The sequence below is a fragment of the Parasteatoda tepidariorum genome, chromosome 10 (genome assembly GCF_982258835.1).
Source record: "Parasteatoda tepidariorum strain Cologne lab strain chromosome 10, Ptep-v5.0, whole genome shotgun sequence".
Taxonomy (NCBI): domain Eukaryota; kingdom Metazoa; phylum Arthropoda; class Arachnida; order Araneae; family Theridiidae; genus Parasteatoda; species Parasteatoda tepidariorum.
The window spans coordinates 85,133,678-85,159,209 of NC_141764.1; the positions used below are offsets into that span (position 1 = coordinate 85,133,678).

A 25,532-nucleotide genomic window follows, 5' to 3' on the forward strand; every position below is an offset into this window, starting at 1 on the left:
GTAATAATTATGAGAAATGACATGTTTTTACGAAGATAAATCGCCTTTAAATGAACATAATTTCTTTTCAGTGTTTTATTACTGAATGCGTTTCATTACGAGAAGATTCTTTTTACCGCATTTAATAAGCATGAGCAAATCACAAAAATTTGTAATCAGACAACGAAATCAAAATGTTTAAGAAATACAGTCTTGGTGTTGCCGATTATGTTATTATTTCTTTGACACTTTTGTTATCAGCTGGGATAGGGTTATGTGCAAGGTATTTCAAAGGTCAGCAGAATATAGTCTCGGATTATTTGTTGGCGGGAAGAAACATGCCAAAATATCCAGTCATCTTCTCTATCATTGTTACTCTTACATCTACGTCTTCCTTCCTTTCATCGCCAGCTGAAGTTTACAAATATGGCATTGCTGTTTCCGTCCTTACTTTTATGGTACCCATAGGAATGCTTATATCATCAAGCGTTATTATACCAGTGTATTTCAATTGTGAAGTCTCAAGCATAACTGAGGTAAGAAATTGAAATTTTTGAAATGAAGTTTTTGTTTTTAAATTGATAATGAGAAGTAAATGTAAGCTTAAGGCAATATAATTATAAACCTCACAGTACCCAAGTGAAAATTCTTGATGACACCATCAAAACATTTTGATGGTTTATGTTGTTTTCCGTGCCATTCATGAGGGTCTAGCATCATTTGATGGTCACCATCATCCAACATTTTCCATCATGCGCTCATGGTTTTTGATATGCCAACAAACTTTCATCATTTCATGATGGAAAATGCTATTTTAATACTATGACGGTTAACCATCAAGAGAAGTTTGATTCTCATGAACCAGCAATCAATATTGATTGGTGATGGTCCATTATGGTTCCAACTGTACATTTCCTTGATGGTTTAATGGGAATTTTTGATGGTTCAACATGGTTCTGATGGTTAAACAAACCATCAAAACATGTTGCTATTCTTTTGTTGGTCCATCATAAATCAGTCCGCATTCCTACTTTAAGGAGATGGTTAACTTATGTTGGTTATTATCAAAAATATAATGGTTCTCATGATGGAATTATTTAACGCTAATATCAATATTATGTTGGTCCATCAATGGAAAACCATCAATCATTTTGACCTGGGTAGTCTGGAAAAATTTTATTAAGTTATCGTGAATTTGATTTTACGTCAATTTCGAAAATTCAGTTGGCCAGAATTATATCACTGTTGTTTAATTTGCTAAACTTTCAGTTGATAACAATGAGATTAAAACATTTTGTTCCTCGATCTTTATCAACCAGTTACATAAGTTTTCTGGACAGTGGCTACCCTGTAATAGTATATGTCAGTGAATTAATGGTATTATCTTTTAAAAATTTTAAAGAAAAAAAACAACTGATAAGGTACTTATATGGAAACAACACTAAAGAAAGGTTTTGGAGCTAAAAATGTCACTTTTGGAAAAGTGTGGCTTTCAAATATCTTACTTCAAGTCGAACTCTTCATTTGTAAACTAGAAAGTAAATTACATCAACGGATAACTTGCTTTTTATTAAAAAAATTTTTCAATTTTAGCTAAACTCTAAAAATACTGTTACAAAACAACATATTTACAGTATGTTATATAGTTTATGTTAAAAGTATAATGATAATTTTTATATATAAAGTTATAGAATTTAATCCCAAAATATCGCTACTCTCTGTAAATGTTTATACACTTTGATAAATTTGTGTTTAAATAAAACAGTAATTTTGTTCCAAGCGTATTTTTATATCATTCCTTTTGACTTATATAAAAAAAAATAATATTGAGAAAAATCCTTTAATTAATTTCAAAACTACTTATTTACGAAAATAAATGAAAAAAGAAATAAAATTAAATTTTTCAGTGCATTTACATATTTTTTACTCCGAAATTCTGATAGCGACGCCATTGTTTATCGAGAATTTTTGGCAAAACATTCACCAACTGCGACATATTGTGATTTTTCTTATTTATGGTTGAAATTGTACCTTCGGTTTTCCATTTCCAGTGTATTGATATATTCATTACTAAGAAATTAAAAAAAAAACAAGTTTGTCGCAAATTTGTAAGATTAGGAGTGATTTTTTTATGACAGCATTTCATTAAATCTTCATCATTATCTCAGTTATTCTATTTAAGTTCATGAATTTGACTGTGAAAACAAAAAAAAAAAACTTTCACCCCTTTGACATCTAACTGTTAATATTTCTCTAAGATTTCACTCAAAAATCCATAGTTAAATGAACCATAATATCGGTACTTGAGGGTACAAATTTGATACTACCGATTAAATTTAATCATCCTTCCGTTCCTTTTAAACTAGAATATTAAATAATATAGTTCGAAATATACAATTATACGGTTTAAGTTAGCAGATTTTAAATATATAAATTTTTTTATTTTTTTTTTATTTTTTTTTTATTTTTTATTTTGTGAATATAATTTAACATGAGCGTATCAGAAATTTTTGCAAAGAAATTCTCCCAACTTCTTGAAGCCACTCATTTTGGACGAAATTACTTACATTTGTAAATTTTAAATTGCATAAAAGAGGGAATGAATATCATCTTTCAATTAAATTCCTTGAATTGAATATCGCATGAGCGGAAAAGAAAAAAAATTTAATTTCAGATTCCGAGAATTTCTTGTTTTGTTTCTGTAATTCCTAACTAGTCGAAAAAATGATTGTGTATGTTGCTCGTTTTTTTTTTTTTTTTTTTTTTTGTATTTTGTGAATATAATTTAACATGTGCGTATCAGAAATTTTCGCAAAGAAATTCTCCCATATAACTTCTTGAAACCACTCATTTTGGACGAAATTACTTACATTTGTAAATTTTAAATTGCATAAAAGAGGGAATGAATATAATCTTTTAATTAAATTCCTTGAATTGAATATCGCATGAGCGGAAAAGAAAAAAAATTTAGTTTCAGATTCCGAGAATTTTTTGTTTTGTTTCTGTAATTCCTAAATAGTCGAAAAAATGATTGTGTATGTTGCTCTTTTTTCTTTTTTTTTTGTATTTTGTGAATATAATTTAACATGTGCGTATCAGAAATTTTCGCAAAGAAATTCTCCCATATAACTTCTTGAAACCGCTCATTTTGGACGAAATTACTTACATTTGTAAATTTCAAAATGCATAAAAGAGGGAATGAATATAATCTTTTAATTAAATTCCTTGAATTGAATATCGCATGAGCGGAAAAGAAAAAAAATTTAATTTCAGATTCCCGAGAATTTCTTGTTTTGTTTCTGTAATTCCTAAATAGTCGAAAAAATGTTAATTTATCAAATTATTTGTAATACTTGTTATTTTGCTTTTGGTGTTAAAAAAAACTTTGATAAAAATTTGACAGTAATATTTAATGTTCTTACAAACATAAAAGAGTCCTATATATAATTTTGATAAAGTTGCGGCCCGCCATTTGATTGGTGTTTTTAATCGCGGTTCCCGGCCACATGTAAGTCGGAAACTCCTGGTCTACATGAACTATAGATCTAATTACAAAACTAAATAAAAAACCTAAATATAAAGCTAAAATGTATACAAAGCGAAAATACAAACTCTAAAGACAAAGTCAAAATGGAAAATACAAACCAAAATTAAATATTATTACGTATATAAAATTTTCAATTATGGTACGCATTAAAAATGGTACTCTTTGATCTGTACCAACCAATGCGGTTCAATGAATATGCTTCTTATAATTAAGAATTGTAAAAAATAAAAAAAACATTTACATCTAAAAATTTTTGCTTTTAACAATTTTCAAAATTAATTTTCTAGTACCTTGAAATGCGATATGGACGAATCATTAGATATCTGGTGTCTGTTATGTTTCTTCTACAGACGGTAAGAATGAATATTTGTATTGCGTCAAAACGAAAGAAGAAAAAGTGATATAATTTTTAATTTAAGATCTTTTTTAGCTTTTCTACATGTCCATATCTCTTTATGGAGCAGTTTTGGCATTGAGTGCTGTTACAGACTTGTCTTTTGAAGTGTCCATTGTGTCCTTGGGAGCTGTTTGTGCTTTTTATTGTTCCTTGGTGAGACTGGTTTTTAAATTGATTCATGATTTTCAGAAATATTAAATTTTATAACTTGTTTTTCCAGTAGCGTTTTCTTTCTTTCATTATATTAAATGGAAATTACTATTTACAATCTTAATTTATTTATTTAAATTTATCATGGCTAAACTTATCTAACTTATCTTAAACTTGTCAAACTTATCGCAATTATCTTTTGTAACGAACTATTATTAATCCATTAAAAAAGTAATTTGAATGCGTAAACTTATTGTAGCGAAGGACTTGCGATCTATCCCAAGAAGCGGCTTGAAGCCCATGCAGTTTCAGATCGTTTGGAGACAGTTTGTTTGGGAAGCAAACGTTAATTCTGAACTCGTTATAAATCATGCCGTTGGTCTAGAAATTTAGGAACTTCCTTGTCCTCCCTGGCTCTCAGCAGGCTTATACTGGAATACTTTATATTTATTGCACAGCAACACATTCAATACAATCGATGAATAATTATTAAACTTGACAAAATGCAAATATGGATAAATAAAATATTTTTATTGCTCTTATATATATTTATAGTTTCGTATTTAAAGGGTATTTCAATTCTTCGCTCTTTGTTAGTTTCATAGCACTTTTTAACTTGAAGAACTGAAATTGCTGGGTTGTGGATTTTTTTCTTTTTTTAGTTATTGGTGTATGTAAAAATAATGAGATTTTGCGTTGTTTTTAAGAGCAATTCGCCTACCTGAAAAAAATAAATCTTCTGTAACACTTGGCAGACCAAAATAGTTTTTTTTTCCTTTAAATTTATCGGTGAATTACAGAATTATGACATTCTTAATATTTTCCAAATGCTCATCTTTAATGTATATATTAGCTACTGAGTACATTTCTGAGGCGTGTTGTTGTTGTTTCCAATCCCAGCTGGGATAGCGGAGCTATACCAGATCCATGAGGGCGTGAGTCTTCAAAAAATCGAGGAAAAGGAAAGGTCTCTCATGAACCTCTTCCATGGTGAAATCCAGGCAATCATAAAGATGGTGAGGACTAGTTCCGCTGGAGTTGCACTTTTTACAAGATGGAAAAAGTTTAATTTGTCCACTGAAAGTGAGGCTCTCAGTATGCCCACTGACAAATCTAAAGGTAGCGGTTTGGTCGGCACGTGTACCCTGGAGGTCATTTCTGAGAAGTAAAATTCTTTATGCTTCAAAACATTATTCGCATTTAACGCTTACAGCTATCATGACGTTATAAAGCCTTTTACGTATCTTTTCAATAGTGACACTGAAGATATTTAGAACTTTCACGAACCATCCTGATTAATCTATGTTTTAATGTTGAGAACAAATTGCGTATGATTATCACACAGAATTCTAAAACTCTACTTGCTCAGTTGCTTCATAACCTAGAGACATAAAAATGCATTATCATATGTAAAATTTATAATTATGTATTAAAAATTTTCTTTATAGTTTTCTTGAAAGCTTCAAAAAATGTGCAATTTTAATTAAGGAGTGCGTCTATTTATAAGTTTTCAAATTGATGACAAGGTCCAAGGGGCGCAATAATTGCATACAAGCTTATTTTTCATTGTTCACTCATATGTGGGCATTGGTCATTCGGCTATCAGAAGTGCAGCTGTGTTGACCACGGTTTCAGGGTGCACCATATTAGGTGTGCCATAGTTGCTTCCTCAATAAGATGGACTGATAGTACAGAAAAATATGAATGAAGTCGGTTTCGTGCATAATAGCTAATATCTATGTAATATTTTTAATATTTAGGGTGGTCTTAAAGCTGTTTTGTGGACGGATTGTTTTCAAGCTATTTTAATGGTAACTTGTTTATTAGCAATTTACATAGCAGGTGTCGGTGATGCAGGTGGTATTTCTGAACTCTTTCAAAAAGCTTCAATTGGTAAAAGACTGGACTTATTCGAGTAAGAATGTTTTCATATTTATCAAACTCATCGCATACGACATTGTCTTATTTTTGTAACATTACAGGTTCATGCCAGATATAACCAGGAGGTATGGATTTTGGGCATGCGCAACTCAAGGAATATTGATAGGAGTGTCTTTTTTCGGAACAAACCAAGTTGAAGTACAAAGATTACTCAGTCTCAGTAGCATTAAACGAGCAAAATCGTATGTATGTAACTATCTAAAAACATTGAGTGTGGATCATATGAATATGTCTTTATAGGTTTCAGAAATAACTATCAAATGCCAATTCGAATTGATACTGAATTCCATATGCATTAGTTCATAAGTTCCTGGTTCTATCGTAATTACAGAACCTAGATGAACAGTTCAAAATTGTCAAAAAGATGTAAAGTTTTCTGATCTCGCATCAAAATCATGTTTACTGTTCTGAGCTATGTTTTTTGTGTGTTTTAGATGCAAAAAACACGTCACACTGCACACCAAAATTGCAAAAATTAATAGTTGATTGCTTCCAAATATGTACTTTTCATATTTTCAGAATATCCACTAGATGGCAGCATAATAGCTAGGAACATATTACAGTCAATTGTAATGTTTTACAACGAAACTTCTATCCTGATCTCGAAAAATATATCTTGTTCTGGTTTTGAAAAATGTATTACATCAATTTTACACATGTTTTAATAGTTTTCTGGCAACTTAAAGTAGAATTAATTGTCCTTCTATCACCAATCTAAAATTCCCACCATTTAAAATCTTGACAATTTAATCTAAACAAATTGTGAATTATACATTCCACGATTCTCCCTTTTTGTAAGAAAAATATTTAAACATAAAAAGGAACGTTTTCATCGTAATAAAATAATACTAAATTTATCTATTATTACTTATCTAACAACAAAGCTGTAATTGTCTACGAGCCATTTTATCATTCCACACTGTAAAACCTTTTAATGATTCTTAAACTGTTGACAGAGGTTTAAAAATTAATATTGAATATTTGAAAATTAAATTTAATTCTTTTACTTTGAATCGGGAAATTTAAACAATTTTCGTAAATCAAATCTCTTTTCATAAAACTTTATTTGATATTCTATTCAAATAACTTCTTCTTCAGGAGCGCAACAGCCCTTTGCAGGCCTTGGCTGCCTCAACAGCACGCCTTCTCCAGCTCCCTCTGTCAATGGCAACTCCCCTCCAGTTCTTAATTTTCAGGACTTTCAGGTCGTTTTCAGTGTCTTTGAGCCATCGAGTAGGTGGTCTACCTCTAGAGCGGGACCCCTGAGGGTTCTTGAAGGTGACAATTTTTACAGGGCTATCTTCAGAGCCTCTCCATATATGTCCGAGCCATCTTAGTCGGTTGCTTCGGATTATCTGCATAATTTGAGGATGTTTATAGAGCCCATAAAGTTCAAAGTTGTACCGTGTTCGCCAACATCCCCCTTCTGGTATGGCACCAAAGATAGTTCTAAGTATCTTTCTTTCAAACGTTTCTATCGGGCGTTGTACGTCAAGGTTTAAAGTCCAGGTTTCGTTTCCGTATAGCAAGACAGGCAGAATGAGTGTCTTATATAATTTTAGTTTTGTTTTTTGGCTAATAAAATTCGATCTTAGTTGACTTTTTAGTCCAAAAAAACATCTGTTGGCCATATTGATTCTATTGTCAATTTCAGGTTTCAGTTTGTTTTGGTCATTGATAATTGTACCAAGATACTTAAATTCTTTAACCTTTTCAAAGGAATGTCCGTTTATCTGCAAAGGTTCACTATAGTTTAGAGTTGAGCTTGAAAACTTGGTCTTGTCTTCGTTAATGGAAAGGCCCATATTTATAGCAGAGGCCTCAAGGGCTTGAAAGGCATCTTTAACAGCCCGTTCTGATCTTCCAATGATATCAATGTCGTCCGCATAAGCGAGGATTTGGAGAGATCTGTTCCAAATAGATCCTCCTCGGTTTAATCCGCTATCCCGAATGCATTTCTCCAATGCCAGGTTAAAAAGCAGACAAGCAAGAGAGTCTCCCTGGCGCAGGCCTCTTTCGGTAATGAAAGGTCAGACAGATGGCTTTGGATTTTAATCCTGCATCTCACATTGTTGATAGTGGCACGGGTGAGACTTACGAGTTTTGTAGGGATTCCGAACTCGTTCATCGCTTCAAGTAATTTATCTCTTTTAATACTGTCGTAGGCAGCTTTGAAGTCTATAAATAGGTGAAAAGTCCTGAGGTTGAACTCTTTAGTTTTTTCAAGGATCTGTCTTAGAGTATGAATTTGGTCAATGGTAGACCTTTGAGGTCTGAATCCACATTGGTAATTTCCGACCGCTTTATCAGCAAAAGGCTGGAGCCTTTTGAAAAGAATATTGGAGAAGATTTTATATGCCGTATTGAGGAGTGTTATACCTCTGTAGTTACGACATTCAAGTTGGTCTCCTTTTTTAAAAAATAGGGCAGATGGAACCTTCTTCCCATTCAATGGGTATATTCTCAGTGTCCCAGATTTCAATTAGGAGTTTATGGATAGCATCAATAAACTGGGGTTCGCCGGTTTTAAGAAGCTCAGATGGGATACAATCGGGACCAGCCGATCTGTTGTTTCTGAGTTTTTTAATAGCCATTATCAATTCATCGATTGAAGGTGGGGGTTATCTACATCCCTCAGTATGGCTAGATCTACTGGGTTGTTGCGAGGGACAGAAATATCATCCTTGCCTACTAGCAAGTCTTGGAAGTAACTCTTCCAAACTTTGGTTACCTCTTGAGGCTCACTTACGAGTTCACCTTCGTTGTTTCTGCAGGTAATAGTTCTTGGTTTAAATTCACTTCGCATATAATTGACTTTTTTGTAAAACTTCCTACATTCATTTTGGTTATTCATGGCTTCCAGATCTTCCAGTGATTTCTCAAAGAAGGCTTTCTTTTTTGCTTTATGTAGTTTCTTTTCTATTCTTCTCAGGTTCTTATATTGTTCTTCAAAGAAACGTGTGCGATATTTCTGTATCATTAGTCTATATGCCTTATTTTTTTCCTCAGTTGCCTTATGGCAGTCTTCATCGAACCATTCGTTTTTGGAAGGACGCCCCAGTTCTGGAATAGTATCACTTGCAGATTTCAAGACGATGTCTTTTATTGTATTCCAGTTAAAAACAATGTTCGGTCTTCCTTTTTCTTCAGAAAGTCGGTTGGATAGCTTGATGTTATACTCTTTAAGAATTTTGTCTTTTTTCAGTTTAGAAATGTCAAGTTTAAAGTCCTTGTTTTCCTTCTTTTGATAAAAACTTTTACAAAGTCGAAGTCTCACTTTGGACACGACGAGTACATGGTCTGTATCTACATTTGCACCCCTGCAGCTTCTCACATCAAGTACATTGCTGCGGTGTCTCTTGTCCACAAGTAGATGGTCAATTTGATTATGTGTGGATCCATCTGGGGATCGCCAGGTGTGCTTGTGGACTTCTTTATGTGGGAATGCTGTGCTAAAAATAAACAAATTCTCTGAGACTGCAAGATCAAAGAGTCTCTGTCCATTTTCACTGGTGTAGTAGTGCAGGCTTTCAGCACCCGCGTGGTATCTAAGGTGTTGCTCTTTTCCAATTTTAGCGTTGAAGTCTCCGATAACGATCTTCATGTCTTGTGCTGGGCACGAGTTAATGCTTCTCATCAACAGGTCATAGAAGATATCTTTTTCAGAAGCATCTTTTTCCTCAGTTGGTGCATGAGCACATATTAAGGTGGTATTGTAATGTTTTCCTTTTATCCTGATTTTACAGAGTCTCATGCTAATAGCCTGGAAGTCGATGACAGTATTTCTCAGTCTTTTGCTCACGACAAAACCTACACCGAATTGGTGAATTTTGTCCTGGCAGCTGTAGTATATTCTGCAATCCTTTTTATCCATAATTCCATTGCCCAACCATCTGATTTCTTGTATTGCGAGGATGTCAAGTCTGTAGTCAACAAAAACATCTATTAGGCACTTTAATGCTCCAGCTTTATACAAGGTGCGAATGTTCCATGTTCCAAATCTCAAGTCCTTTTCCGTTCCGAGTCGTCTGGGTGGATGTGAGCCGGGTTTTGCATTTTGTTGGGGTTTCTTAACTTGAGTTTTTTTTTCCGGGATGGGGTAGTTAGCCCCACGCCCAACCCCCAACCTGGAGGACCAGGGTGTTCCTCTTGGTCTGGTGTCTCCCCTCCGACCTGTCCGGCTTGGGTGACCCTGCCAGTAGCTAAGCTACCGCCGGCATAGCTCTCGGGATCGACAACACACACAAACCACACCACCACGATAAGGTGGGAACACCATCGGTGTAGCTATTCAAATAACAGCCAATTTATTTTTCAATGATATTATTTCCTATTTATACTTTTCCCATTTCTGCCTTTAAATTTTAAAAAAAATGCAGAATATTTTTATCCAAATATGTCATTAAATATTTATAGATCACTTCGAATGAGTAGCTTCCCAGTGTGTCTCATGTACACAGCATGCTGTTTCTTAGGACTTGTGTTATATGGTGTTTATTATAATTGTGATCCAATCTTGAATAAAGAGAGAACAGGAATAAGAAAATATGATCAAGTAAGTAACAAATGTAGAAAGTAAATTAAACAAATGGATGTAATGCTTTCATGACAATTTAAACTGTTATTATACATAGCAATATAATATAGTAAAATATTATTAAAATAACAACAAAAAACATTTAAAAGAAATAGCATTATAATACTCTTATATAATATAATAATATACTTATAGAAATACTGTTAGTTGGAACGGAAAGTAATGTCGTTACGGCGCATTAAATATTCCTTAGTCGGCCACGATTGTCTTTCTGCTCACTTATACCGCATAGGCATTTCCACCACGACTTTTTGTTCACATTGTAAATCTAGCAATTGGGCAGGGACCACCTGCTTCTATGTGGGGCCTTTCATGGACACACTGAGTCTTCAAGATATTGGGAAGCTAGAGAGCTTTTAAGGCAATGACTTCGGCCTTCTTTCTTTGTTATCCTACGTATATTTGTATTCGTTATTTATTTCATCTTTCTATTTGTACCTTTTGCCTTACCATTGGAAATAAAAAAAATTAAAAAAATATTCCTTAGTCTTCAAAACCAATTAATTTTTTTCGATCTATTTCGATTAATTTTCGATCCAGCTGTGAAAGGTTGTATCACTAACTAGGGTAAATACATTATTGATTAAAAATAAAATCTTGATAACAAATATCCAATGAACCAGAACGATTCTCCTAATATAAACTATAATAATATACTCTTATGCTGATAATTATAGAAGTAAGACTTTCTTTCAAACTAAATTATATTCTTCGAGCCACGCAATCCATTTTTGAGTGAAAGCCATAAATTTACGATAATGTTAAATTTTTATCATTATTTTCGTACGCATAATGTACTTTTTAAAAAAATCTATTGGTCCTTAAGTATTTCTCGGGATATTTATGCTAAAGATATTAAATGTCTATAAATTTTCGAATCTGCTAGGCCTCAAATTATAAGATATTTTGTTAAGTCGCGGCGGATGAGATAACTCTTCTTCCAGAAATATTCGTTCTGAGCTAAGAACGAAATAACTCGTCCTCTACACCAGGTTTTCTATATCATAGCAAAGTGTTTAGCTACTTATTTATCAGCATTTAAGCGTATTGAGATCATATTTTATCTTTAAAACATTTCAATAAGGCGTCGCCAAGACAATTTTTAGAGCCTTTGCGAGGATTTTCGAAACAGTGAAAATTTGCTTTTCACTTATTTTTATTTTACTATTATTTTCTTATGCTTGTAAACGTAAATAAGTTTGCATAGTTAGGATTGCTATTGATTATTTTTGAAGTAAAATAAACAAGCTTTAAAAGTATTTCCTTCGTTTCAATTCGGAAGCTGCGGAGAAGCTCTTAGCGCAAAGGGTAAGACAAAGGCGAGATCACCCTTTACGCTTAGAGCTCCCCCGCAATTATATGTCAAGGAAAATCAATCTTCCCCATCTCCCAGAGATATTGATTTGTAATGTTAATTTGGAGAACTTAGCGACCCCAACAGATTAAACATGCACCTGTCACCTCCGACTGGTGGGGATCGAACTCTTTACTTCTTGGACGTACCACCTAGTTTATCCCGGCCTCCTGCGAAGAAAGTGCTTATATTAACTTATCATTCAAAATAAATTAAAACACTATTATTTTTTTCCAATACTATAGTTAGACAGTTTTGCTTCTTAGCATAAGAAAATAATATTTTTAATTGTTTAATGTTTATTGATACTAGTAAACTCACTTTTAAATTATGTTTTATTATTTATAATGTGCTTGCCACTAGTAAATTCTACTTAAAATTTTTAAAAAAACTGGTCAACTTAACTATACTTGACAATTTTACTTTATTCAAAAATATTTTAGAAATATATTATAAATATAACATACTAAAAATCAATTTCAATATCGAAAAAATTGAAAGGAAGCTAGTCGAAGCTAACCTGCTGACAAATCATTGCAAAGAAAAGAAATATCCTGGGATAGCCGAGTAAGGAAAGTGCAAGAGAAGCTGCTCTTGACCGGTAATGATGGAATGCCAAACTTGTGCATTTATGCGCCAAATGGCGCGAAGAGAATTAAGTAAAGTAAGTCATATCAACAACCATCTATTATTTTTATTCTAATATACGTGATTTTTTTTCTGATAGACGTAATTTTTTTTCAACGCCACACGAAAATTTGCTGTGTGTTAAAATACAATATAATTTAAATTTACTACTACCTCTATATTACCTAAGTTAAACGATATCATTGCGGGAATTAAGCATCTCTTTTCTCAAACAGTGGTGCAGTAAATGTTCTGTCTGGTTCTCACTGTTTCTTGCCCCTACATGGCAATACTTTTAATCTCGTTACTCGTAACGAAAGTAAGAGTAAAATGTTTGTACTTTAATCTCTTTTTAGATTGTCCCAGCTTACATTGTAACAAGATTTAGTTCTTATCCAGGACTAACAGGTCTTTGCATAGCTGGTATCTTCAGTGCTTCTCTGAGTACTATTTCTTCGTGTCTAAACTCTGCTTCAACCGTCACAGTCATAGATTATTTAATACCAATCTTCAGAAAGTGGAACATTTCTGATTTGAAAATCATTTTAATGGCAAAAATTGTGTGTAAGTATCTCAAGACTTCATTAATATTATACGAGCAGAAACTATTCGAGTAAAGTTTTCTTAACAAAATAATCTATTTAAATAAATTCTGAATGCGATTCAATATATTTAAGTGAATTTTGGTGCATTGCGATTAACTTTCGGCCAGAGGGCCTTACTCTTGAGTTGTGATGTGATTGCTCATATGATGCAGTCGACTGAGATTAAATTGAGCAGCCACCTTGTTTTAATTCCGGTGCTTGGGCTCCTTCTCGGTGCTTGTACTTTTCGACTTAGTTTTTGGTGCTCAGAATTGCATGTGACCCGAGGCGTTGTGACTGATAGTCAGCATTGCATGGTGTTCTCGTTCAGGAAGCTGCCTTTATGGTGGCACGAATTCAAGTATGTGCATATAACTAATTAATTAATGCAAATTAATTAATTAATTAATTTAAAAATAATTAATTAATTCAATAGTTTATTGCAAATACCTTTACAAATATATGTACAAATTTTCTAATAAATATTAATAGTTTATTAAATATCAAAGTAAATGCTGCTTAAATTTACCTCCATTGCAAGCCTTGCATTATTAGCTATTTAGTATATTAAGTGATACATTATACGTAATTAACCAGTATAACTAACATAGTAATACAGTTATAAATAACTGGTACAATTAATATATTAATAATACTTGTATATGGTCTCGAGCAGAAAGTTCGTTTTGATTGAAGATTAATGAGACAGTCCTCACAGTATGATTTTAAAAAGTTATTAACAGAAACTTCAAAAAAATGCAGATAGTGTTATTTTATAACATTATTTTCTAAGGTAAATCGAAAGATATATTGCTTCAAAACTTAGATACTTTTCGTTTATTTCATTTGAATACAGTTTCAGTTTCTACAATTTGTTTTTATTTAAAAGCTATTATCTATGGTGGACTATGCATTGGTTTGAGTTTTGCTTTTCAACAAGCAGACAGCATTCGTCATTTGACTCAAGTATTTAATACCTTACCTCAAGGTATTATTTGTGCAGTTTTTCTCTTTGGAATGCTGACAAGAAAAGCTGGTGACAAAGTAAGTTTCATTCTGTAAGATTCATAAAATAGGCTATTTATGGGAAACTTTTTATTTTTTAGCCACGTCCATTACTTTATAGATATTGACAGCTGTCGCTTTCTTTTAACTGTTGAATATTATGAAGTTTGATTATCCCCATCTTGACCATCTTTTAATTGACATTCAAACGAATTTTCTATATACTAGAAAGTAGGCAATTTCTTACTTTTGTTTTAAATTTTTAATGTAAGCGTATTACGAATATCAGTAAGATATCAATACTAATTAAAACTGTGTTTAATTAGTGTTATTTAAGAGTTCTGGGCTAACGTCTTTTATATAAACTAGATTTATTATTTGCTGATGTATTTTAGTGCTACCGTGATTATTTTATTTTCTAGTTGGCAAATTTGTTCCAGAATTAGTTTGTATATGTTCTTCAAAGCAACGTGTCAGTCTTTCTTGTTAAGTAAGAAATAAATCAAATCTTTCTTTGTGCAAGAACATAGGATGCGTCTTTTAAGAGAATTTAGATTTTGTGAGCTAGGCTTCTTCTGAATAAAATGGAAAGAACAGTTGCTAATAGAAACACATTGTACTGAAAACTAAATGCGTTTTAACTGTGGGGGTTGCACCATTTATGCTTGAATGATCGTTCCGTATGCTTGCAGTTCAGGGTCACTAATTGAAGAGTGCAAGACACTGGAAACTCTTCATGCATTTCAAGAATGAAAGGAACATTGCAGCATCAACACTGGGCTTTGAACCCTTGTTCAGCCGGTCATGAGATAGACGGATTAGCCCTCTCAGCTAGGCTATGTGCCCAACTGCCCGGAGCAAAATAACTTCATAAGGTGGGCCTAGTTAGCGCGAGTGAAATTCTGGTTGTTATTGAAATTGGTTGTCGAGTGAAACTCTGGATTCCTTATTAGGAAAAAAATCATTAAAGTTCTTTTTCTTCACTCATAACAATTTGAAAATCATATTTTTTATGGTTATCTGACTGTTTTGATTGAATATGGAAAAATAACAATAAAAAAATTGCTATTTAACCATTTTGCCATTTTGCTAGAACTGTGAAGTGAAAATCCTATGATTAGATCAAAAGTTATTCTGGAATTCATTTCTATTTATTTATTGCACACAGGGCATTACATATATTACATACGTGCTATTATAATTTTGCGTGCATACAATTTTTTAAAAGGAGTTATCTTGCTAGCTAGTGCCCATATCATTGTTTTCACATTAGGAATAACTTAAAAGCAACTTGTAAAGAAAACATTGCTTTTACACCATTCAAAGTCTGCAAAAGGTTTTTTCAGCACATTCTCGTTAGGCGTTTGATTTTCTCAACTTATTTATAGTTTTAACCTATTTTAGGTATATATTACTAAGTATTATGTTATCAAAACATTTCTTTTTATTTCCAATGGCAAGGCAAAAAGTATAAGTGTCTAAAAGAGATACTAAAGTATTAATTTGTACATGAGATGACAATACAAGACCGAGTTCACTACCCTAAAAGTTCTCTTGCTTCCCAATACTTTGAGAAATCAGTGAGTTCTTTAAGGGCCCCAGATCTGAGCAAATCAAAATTCAATTCAATCAGAGCAATTATCAAAACATCTAAAACTAATTTTAAAATTCAATCGTTAAATAATGTAAATATTCATGCATATTCATATCAATGTTCATAGCATATAATTTAAAAAATAAAATTAAAATTAAATGTTTAAATTTTAAAAAATTTAATTATATAATGGTAGAATAATATGAATTTATTTAATTTCAGTGTATTTCCTTTGCTGCAGTTGTGACTTATATAATAATGACCTGGATAGCCTTAAGTTCTCTATATGCCAGATATGTTCAACCTACATTACTTCTAAGTAATAGCATGTGTCCTTCATCACAAAATGAAACAATGTCTGAAAGTATTTTTAATGTATCCTCATCACTATTACCACCACCAAATACTGAAAAGTAAGTTTGAATAATTTTTTTAGAAGTTATTATTTGCTTTAAAAGCTTAATATTCAAAACAGTCATTTTTTAATCTTCTAGAAATGCATACTTCATGCTAACTTTCGAGTAAGAACTGTGAAAAAACGGCATTGAGCTGCCATTGTTGAGGTCTTACTTCCGGTCGCGGCTTGAAGTCCATACTGCTTCAAATCTATTTATATTACATTGTCTGCGCAAAACATCCGGCCTGTGTTTAATGATTACTACACTGTCGTCAACAGGATGGTAGTCTCCAAATTGTGGAGTTTCAACATATTCAATTACCTTGACAAACAACTGGTTGTTTGGAGAAACTTTTCTTTAATTCTGGATTAAACTGTAACGAAAAAAAAAACGGCAAAAGTTTTAGATTAACAAATAATTTTTGAAGTTTCACTTTTTATCCTTTAAAATGTTAATTCAAAAACTTATGTTTAACAGATATTTGTGAATTAAATATTCTTCTTAAAGGCCAACATCAGACATAAAATAACGGATATCCCTTCCCCCGTATTTACCTATGGATAATTAATTGAATGTGCGTGTGTGCTTCTTGTTTATTAAGCATTGCTAATGAATACTTTTTATTTTATTATATTCATAGAAAAAGCTATCAGTTTAAAAATTTTAAAAATACATACAACGTTATAGCTTGAAACATGGTAATAAAGTTTATTAGAATATATATCAATGTATTTTTTTCTTTTTGAAAAAAAATATATACTAAATATTAGTTATATATGGCTAAGAAAATTGCGGTCATATGAATTTTTCACGGGTTTATAAATATAACCCGGAGAAAGATTCTTCGAAAGAGAAACGAGTTAAATATACTTTTAATCGTTTTTATTTAATTTCCACAAAAAAAGTATCTTTCTAATAAGTATCTCTAAGTATCTTTCAAATAATATAAACCTTTAAGATAGCAATCCATTAATAAATTAAGAGTTTTAGTGAGCAGTATTCTAATTTTAGATAATATGTTTCTTATAAAATAATGCCAATATAATTCTACAATCAGCATTTTCCAAAATGCTATTCAGAACTATATGCTTTCCGTATTTTAGAGTTCTCAAAATATTTTTGTCTTCGTATATTATACGTTAAAATATGTTTTCACGAATAAAAGTTTCTTAAAAAATGTACAGCATAAAATAAACTTTCCAGAATTAATAATCTCTTAATTTTGTAGTTTTAAGCTTTTGAGAAAAAATCCGGAAAATTTATAGTGCAACGAGCTGTTTCTCTCAGTGTTATAAAAAAACGTCTTACTTCTAACATTTTCGAAATTATTGTCGAACTATAATTCTATCATCAAAAAATTATTAAAAATATTACGAAAAAGAGGAAAAAAAACTATACTTTGACTTAAATCCAGGTTGGTGAAAGCACTCTTAAAGTATTGTCATTAACTATTCGCAATCGCAACGCTCGAGTACGCCGTCCAGCGGGAGCCTGTAAATATCAGAAATTAATTTATCACGTTTTCATTTAGTTCCATCGAAATCATTGACAGAATCAGACGCCATTTTTTAGCAGCAAATAAGAAACAAAATTTTCCTAAGGAAAAGGCCGAAGAACTTGAAAAAAATCTCCAGAATATTAGTAAATCTTTCAGGAACAGAACACGCCAAACATTTGAGGAAAAATTCCTCAATAATTTTTAATTTCTATTATCAACAAACTTGCAACTGATGGCTTCCGATTTCGGATACTGTTACAGATGTGTGAAGGTAAAATGCATTTCTTCTGTCTTTAATTTATTACGAATTAAAGTGAAGTCAACATTGCTTTCGTCATTCCAGTGAATAAATATGAATTCAGAACATACAGAATTGCAATAGTTATAGCATAATCTTCTTCGTTATAGAATAGTATATATTTCTGTATCCATATAATTCGGAAAACAACAATAAAAAATTATCCAAGTTACTTGAAATAGTGCCATTTGTGCTGATTCTTAATTCATTTTAATCGTTTTCTTGGTAAGTATTTTTTAGTTTTGAAAGAATAAGTTCAACTAGAATTTAGCTATTCTGTTTTTAGCTACATATTCAAATTCATATCAATTATAAAATTTCGCTGTGTAGTATGTTATCGAAAAGTAATGAAGGGATAAACTATGTATCTATTATTTGAGAATAAAGTTTTCAAACAAGGAACTTATCTTTTTGGAATTCTCCGGGAATTATAAATCAGGTAAGTGCAACGATTTTTACAATAAAAAATTTGCTTGTAAATATTTTTTTTTCATTTGATAATGGTTCTCTACAGAATGGTATTTTACGTCTGATTAAGAACTATAAGAATAATAAAAAAAGAAACAATATGAAAGTTTTTATTTAAATGTAAAGAATTCTTAAAATCGTTTTTTTATCCTAAGAATTCTTTATTTTCCGTTTTTTAGTTTATAATTTTTTGATAAAAATTGTTCTCAAAATACTTTTTTTGAAAAATTAAATGGTATAACATTATGTGTTTATGTATACTTCTTGTATATTCCAATGTTTGAAGTAATATGATTCAGAAAAGTAAGGAATAAAAATTCGGTACTTACGTATTAACGCCACCGCCGCTACAGATTTGGCGGTTTTTAAGTGCCGCTAATCTACACTTAAAATTTTTGCGACAATTCATAAAATAAAACACTTTATTTAAAATCAAAATAGTCAATCGGATTTCGGTGGAAAATGAGCCGATATAGAGTTTAGCATCGATTCAAAACAATCATATCGCCATATGAACTCTTATAAATAAGATTCCAAATGAAATAACATTTCCAAAACGTACGTTTACCAAGATAAAGTTTTATGTTATGGGAATTGGTACATTTTCGTTTTTTCGGTAAAATATTTCCCTCCTGAAAAAATAAAATTGCATCTTGTTTTGTTTTTGGCAAATCCCAAAGACGAATTTTTGTAGCACTAAAAATGGCGACAAAAAAGAATTATCTTTATGTTTTTGTGTCGTCAGCATTCTTTATTTTACGTTTCTTAGTTTCTAAATAATGATTTTTATTGAAACTTGAAATTTTTTGATAAAAATTGTTGTCAAAAAATTTGTTTACAAAATTAAATTTCATAAAATTATGAGGCTTATGTATACTTTTTGTTCATTTTAATTTTTGAAGTATGATTCTTAAAACTATTGAATGTGAAGTTTAAATGGGCCTTTCATGTTATATCATTAAATTTAGTAAAACTATTTCTCGGGCATTAGGTTTTAACTTTTATAAGAATATACATAATTTTTTCTGTTAATGTACAAATATTTTTCCCTAGTGTTTTGGATATTCCTTCTCTAATAAAAAGAGATACCATTTTGTTTTCGTTTGCATAAGAAAGAATATCTAGAATTTTTCTTTTTTCAATTTAATTAGCCACAATAAAGAAGGAACGTTGCAATGCTACGTGCTACATTAACGATGTCTCTAGAGTAACTGAATGACTGTTCATATAGAAATCGCAGGTATTAGTCTCATACAACAACGCCCCCTATAGTTCGTTGCGATCGTGAATTAAAGTATTGTACTCATAAAGCATGCTCATTTTGCACTCCAAAAGTATTATCATTTAAAACTTATATTGGTTAAATATTAAATAAGTTGACTTCAATATAAACATAATAAAAACAGTAATAAATGAATTTGTATTTCAGAGATCCCTTTGTACTCTACAAAATGACATTTATGTGGTATTCTTTCGTTGGATTTCTTCTGACAATTTTACTCACAATTTTTGCTGTTTTAATTACGGGTGGTAAGTATGTTAACTTGCTTTCATGAGCTATGAATTATTATCGTTTAACATTTTTAAGCATGAATACATTTAAACTTTTCATTTATTCTCTGGTTTTAATCAACTGTAATGATCCACGAACATGTTTTGCCGCTTATAAAGGACTTTAATTTAGAATGGATGAAATCTTAAGAATGTATTTCAAATATCTTGAAATAATTTTTCAGTCTGAACATTTAATAAAATGGGAACGGATATTTTTAGATCTATAAGCAACATAATTATCTTAATTATGAATGAGTTATTTATTAAGATTTTTGAGTGTTCAGACAAATAAGGTAAAATATAGCTTAATATTAAATCATATCAAATTGTGCCAAAAGTAGTTTGTGATGTTCTCTGTAGCTCATTTGGTGAGATAAAAGGGGCCTAAGTTTGCGGTCAAAATAATATTTTTTATTCTTATCAAGAGCTATTACCTATATATTTATTTCTTTTATTTAGAAACAAAAACTCAGATATTTCTCCGTCTAAATTGGAAATACTATAGCCTGTAATAATAATTCATTCAGTTAGATTGTCTTAAGTAATAATTAAGTAGTGTAAAGTTATGCGTTATAAATAATTATGCGTTAAGTATTTGTTTATATTTCTTTTGTTAGGTTGTCCTAAGTAATAATAAATTCAGTAGTGTTGAATAGTTAGTTATACGTCAAGCATTTATTTAGAATGATTTTATATTTTTATACAAATGGAATCTTAGATACGAAGTAATTATTTGAATAAATTTTTCATCCTTTCTAAAATGGCTGTAATACGCTCCTATGGTGCTGCATGCTGTCATACCAATTACTGGTGCCTTTTTCAAGCAATAGCAGTCATATTATATTACTCAAGTTATGGATAGATAGCTGCGTGATGAGGTAGTAGTAGTACAGCACGTAAAGGGTGTTTTGGATGAGTTTTCTATCTTATCTCATGAAAGAGAAGGAAATAACTTTAATATTTCTGCTGCCTACTATACTGAAATGTTCCGAACTTATACTTATGGTGGTTCGTGTAATTAAATGGCTTCCGGACATATTTTAAACTAATACTGCAATTAGGTAAAAATATACTTGAGAGTGCCCCTTGGCGAAATTGGCGACTTATTTTGGCGCCATTCCTGTTTGCGAGAAACACCGTGGTAACAGGAATGACTGCCAAAACAAAATGACATTTCAATAAAACAACGGAAAATTTCAGCAAAACATCGGCCAAAACTTTATAACATTGCAATGAACCCAATATAAGCAAAATTAATGAACCCAATAAAATGCATTTTGGAATCGAAACAAAAATTAATGGAGTAAGCACAGAAAAAAAAGGAAAGAAAAACAACTAACTTCTTCATTAAGCTTGAATATCCTCAGATATAGGTGTAGAGAATTCTCTAAGCAGTTAGATTCTGTCTAAATTTATCACGAATGGAATCTGTGTACCTCCATCGCCACATAAATTCTTCGAAATACGAATCGAAAAAGGCGTCTGTAGTAGCACCGAATTGGCGGTAACATTTATTTCTTAAGTCCCTTTTTATGATTGCCCACATACCTTCGATCTTATTGACCAGAAGCAGAAGTAACCTTACCAGCCGGTATCCAACGTAGAACTAACGGACCTCGGAAATTACATACACAGTTGAACATTTAAAAATAACGCTAAAGTCTAAGCCAATCAGATTCACAATTGGGTTTCAAGATACTGTGATCACAACTTGGCAAGAATCAAGGGGCGCCCTCAAGTATAGTCTACCCCTACAATTCTATACATAGATCACGTACAGTCAGCAAAATAGAGAAAAAAAAATCACCCTGAATGACTTATGTTCTAATGATCGGTTTTACACGTACTAAGTGTCTTAATGGCTCCTGGGGGTGATCTCAAATATGCATTTTATTTAGTGCTAACTGTTAGCTAAGTTACGAAATCGGACACAAAAACATACTTTCTCTGAATAAACATATATTTTTTTAAACATATTTGAATTCTTAACTTTCAAAATATAGGGGGTAGCCGCAATCTGGGAAAAATGGTCCCCATAGTTTGGTCAGGAGAGCGATTCAATGTTCGGACCCCTTAATGTTAATTTCACTTTTTGCGTTTTTAATCATATTTTTAAAACTAATTAAGCAATTCCAAAAAAAAAAACCTTATAAAACCCATTTACCCAAAATTAATTTCATGCAAAAATTCGCCATACAATTTTGTCTATCTAATGTCTATATTTCAAGGGTCAAGTTTCCAAATATATAAAAAAATATATGTTTATTCAGATAAAGTACGTCTTTGTGTCTGATTTCGTAACTTAATTAATACTTAGCACTAATTAATTAGCATACTTGAGGTCACCCCAGGTAACCATTAAGATTGACTCTTAGTTTGTGACAATCCGATCATTAGAACGAAAGTTATTCAGGGGGATATATTCAAATTTTAAGAGAATTTTAAGTTTCCCCGAAATTTCCGTACCACAGACTTAAGAAATATCCCAGGAAATAAATTCAGTTCTGATGCTAAGTGCGTCACCTTACGACTCGTAATTCATTGGTCAGTTATGAAATCCATCATAAAATATGTAGGGGCTTGGATATCATAAAGATCATTCTTAAACGCTTGATCCAAAGCCCATCTTTTCAAATCTCTGTCATACACAGTAAATTGCATGTGATGCAGAAGAATTTGTGACCTCTTATGACTTTTTTTTTTAATAATTTCTACTTTGTGTGACATGCTGTTATTATTTTTCAGGTTGGAAAAAGAATGTAATACCTGCCGATTCCAAATACTTAAGCCCAGTTACACGATTCTGGATGGACAAAAATGATGAGTCTAATCTGGAATTAAAATAAAACTTAACACTAACATAATGTAATATATTTGCAGAAAAAGATCCCGTTATTATGGTCATCAAGACATTTCCAATTTGAATTAAATCAGTCGGAATCAATATCGGAAGTCTTTTGGTAGCATTCTAAAGAAGAACTTTTTAAATTATGACTTAGTACTCATTATTTTCTATATTAATTTATGTAAAAATATTTGAACAGATAAAGTAATTAAGCAACTTTCAGAGTGCTTAAATTCATGTTAGGTACGAAAGTAATTGCACATGCATACATGATGTAACAGGCAGTTAAATACTAAAATAAGATGGGTGATTTTCCAAAATTTCACATTTTCAAATCACGTATTCATAAAAGCTTAAGTGCTTTGAAAATTCTGAAGAAATCAGCATTTGCTCTTCACTACAGGCGTGTGATAGTTTTTATGTATATGACCTGATGCTAAGCTTCTATTAACAGTCTTCACATTATTACATGCATTATTTGCACACATTTGCATTATTACTTCACATCATAATATGCATTATTTAAAAATAAGTATTTTCATGTATAATAAAACTGTTGGAGAATGATGTCAGCATTTTTTACCCACCTCACTTTAGAACTTCAAAACTATTAGAACATCGGGTGAATCATATCTTCAAAGTTCTCAATCAATCTAAAGGAAAAGACTGTAAATTCCATATTTTCCACTAAAATTATAGAAAAATTCCCTAGGCCAAGGGAATAACAGCAATCCTTGGGGCAAATTTTTAAGTGATAAACCTTGAAGAGTTAAATAATTAAAACGGATACAAAAATTATTATTTTACACCTTCAAATATAAGTTTGCAAATACTGCTTTAGTTATTCAAATGTAAGTGTAAAACATTTAAATAAATTAAATGAGTTTAAGAAAAAGTTCCAGACAGGCCAGGAGAATGATTGTACAATCATTTTAAAAAATTTTATGGGAATTGTACATTTTACATATTAAGAAATATTTGTTATTAAACTGCATGAGAAAATTATTTCTAGAAAGTATATAAAATAATATGCAATAAGTAATAGCAGATTAATAATAATAGATGTAATTGTAAAATAGTACAAATAGTGAATAATAGTAAATTTCTGTCTCAAGTTAATCTTGTTACATTTTATATGGACATGATATTGTTAGGGTTTTGGAGAACCACGTAAATACAGATAAAATGGAAAAAGAAATGACTGGATAAGAGCTGTTTAAATTTCTTAGTTTTGTATCTATAGCTGAAATTTCTAAGGCTAAATGTGTTTTTGCTGAATTTAAATAACTTAAATAAAATAAAATGAAACAAATTTTCTTCGACAATTTGCTTTTATATCTCTTTGTTAAAAATGAAATAAAAATAAAGAGTTTTTTAAACCTTTAAATGTGTTGTTTATTATTTTATTGCAGAGTATATATTTATTTGAAAGTGATAAAATTAAATAATCCATTTGATTGAAATTCCCTATTCACTTCACATTTTCTATTTACCATATCCAACATGCATTTTGAATGGAAAAGCGCCTTTTTCACATTTTTAGTTAATTGATTAATATAATTTTTTTAACACGCTATCAATGAAGCAGCTAAGTGCTTGCAATTCAGTTAAAAAATTGATTCTCTTTCTAAAAATCAATGTTTGTATCATCTAAAATTCAGAAAAATAACAGCTCAAATTTAGGTAAGTGAAATAACTAAAGGGATACAAAAAATATTTTTACTCCTTCAAATATACAGATATTATTAATACTACTTTTATTACTGAAAATGTTGGTGCTAAAAATTTTAAATAAATTAAATTAGTTTAAGAAAAAGTTTCAAACAGGCCAGAAGAGTGATATTTAGGTAATTTAAAAAAATTGTAAGGAAAAAGTCCTTGTTATGTTTTAATAAATCTATGTTATAAGCTTGGAAGTGCATGGTAAAATTATCTCTTGAAAGTAAATAAAATTTTTATATCAAGCCAGTCTTGTAATATTTTATTTAAAAATTATATTGTTAAATTTTTGGAAAATTACCAAAATACAGATCAAATATAAAAATAAATGATAGGACAAGATTTGTTTAATTTGTTTAGATATTAATCTACAAATATTTTTTTTAAAACATAATTTATTTGTATCAAATATATTATATCAAATCTATGCGAAATTTAAAAAAAGAATTAAATCAATTATTTTCATATAATTTTGTCTAAAATGGGCGTAAAATAGTTATTTGTACCAATAGATCAGTTGTTTTTTTATTATAAATTTTCTTTATTGGAAAGGGATAAAATTAAAAAGTTCATGTAGTTCAATTTCCGTACTTTCTGTACCGCTTGTATTCGATATTTTAAAACCGTATCAAATATGTATTTTAAATTAAGAAACCTTTTTTGCTTTTTAAGGTTATATAATTTAGTTTCGTTTAATTTAATTTATTTTTAATAAAGTAATTTGTTAACTTAATTTCTTTTAACGCACTATCAATGAAGCAGTTAGGTATTCACATTTCAATTCAATTTTCTACAAATCAAAGTTTGTATAAACTAAAGAATGATAACAGATTAAAATTAGGAACTGAGAAAGCTTAGTAGTTACTTCTAATTAAAAATAATTCAAAAAACAATAATTAAATAACTACTTCAAGTAATGGCTCAAAATAATTTGATATATATGTGATAATTTATAAAATCAGTTGTTTTATTTATTT

At 30.7% G+C, this 25,532-nt stretch overlaps 1 protein-coding gene across 1 annotated transcript; it reads left to right on the plus strand.

The window, feature by feature from the left end:
• The first annotated feature begins 60 nt into the window (after positions 1 to 60).
• On the plus strand, positions 61 to 24,223 carry LOC107436335 (sodium-coupled monocarboxylate transporter 1). Its single transcript, XM_043054806.3, has 11 exons — positions 61 to 515; positions 3,814 to 3,879; positions 3,957 to 4,076; positions 5,834 to 5,988; positions 6,056 to 6,196; positions 10,431 to 10,569; positions 12,949 to 13,156; positions 14,066 to 14,220; positions 15,998 to 16,188; positions 19,867 to 19,967; positions 22,737 to 24,223. Exons 1-11 carry the CDS (start codon positions 174 to 176, stop codon positions 22,835 to 22,837), a joined length of 1,719 nt encoding a protein of 572 aa, XP_042910740.2. The 5' UTR covers positions 61 to 173; the 3' UTR covers positions 22,838 to 24,223.
• Positions 24,224 to 25,532: the final 1,309 nt, after the last annotated feature.

What these genes read in the sequence shown, in the direction of transcription:
- LOC107436335 (XM_043054806.3), top strand. Translation starts at nt 174, where the DNA reads ATGTTTAAGAAATACAGTCTTGGTGTTGCCGATTATGTTATTATTTCT. An exon ending in GTGCTTTTTATTGTTCCTTG is followed by an intron (nt 4,077 to 5,833) that starts GTGAGACTGGTT and finishes TTTAATATTTAG; the next exon opens with GGTGGTCTTAAAGCTGTTTT. An exon ending in AGCATTAAACGAGCAAAATC is followed by an intron (nt 6,197 to 10,430) that starts GTATGTATGTAA and finishes AAATATTTATAG; the next exon opens with ATCACTTCGAATGAGTAGCT.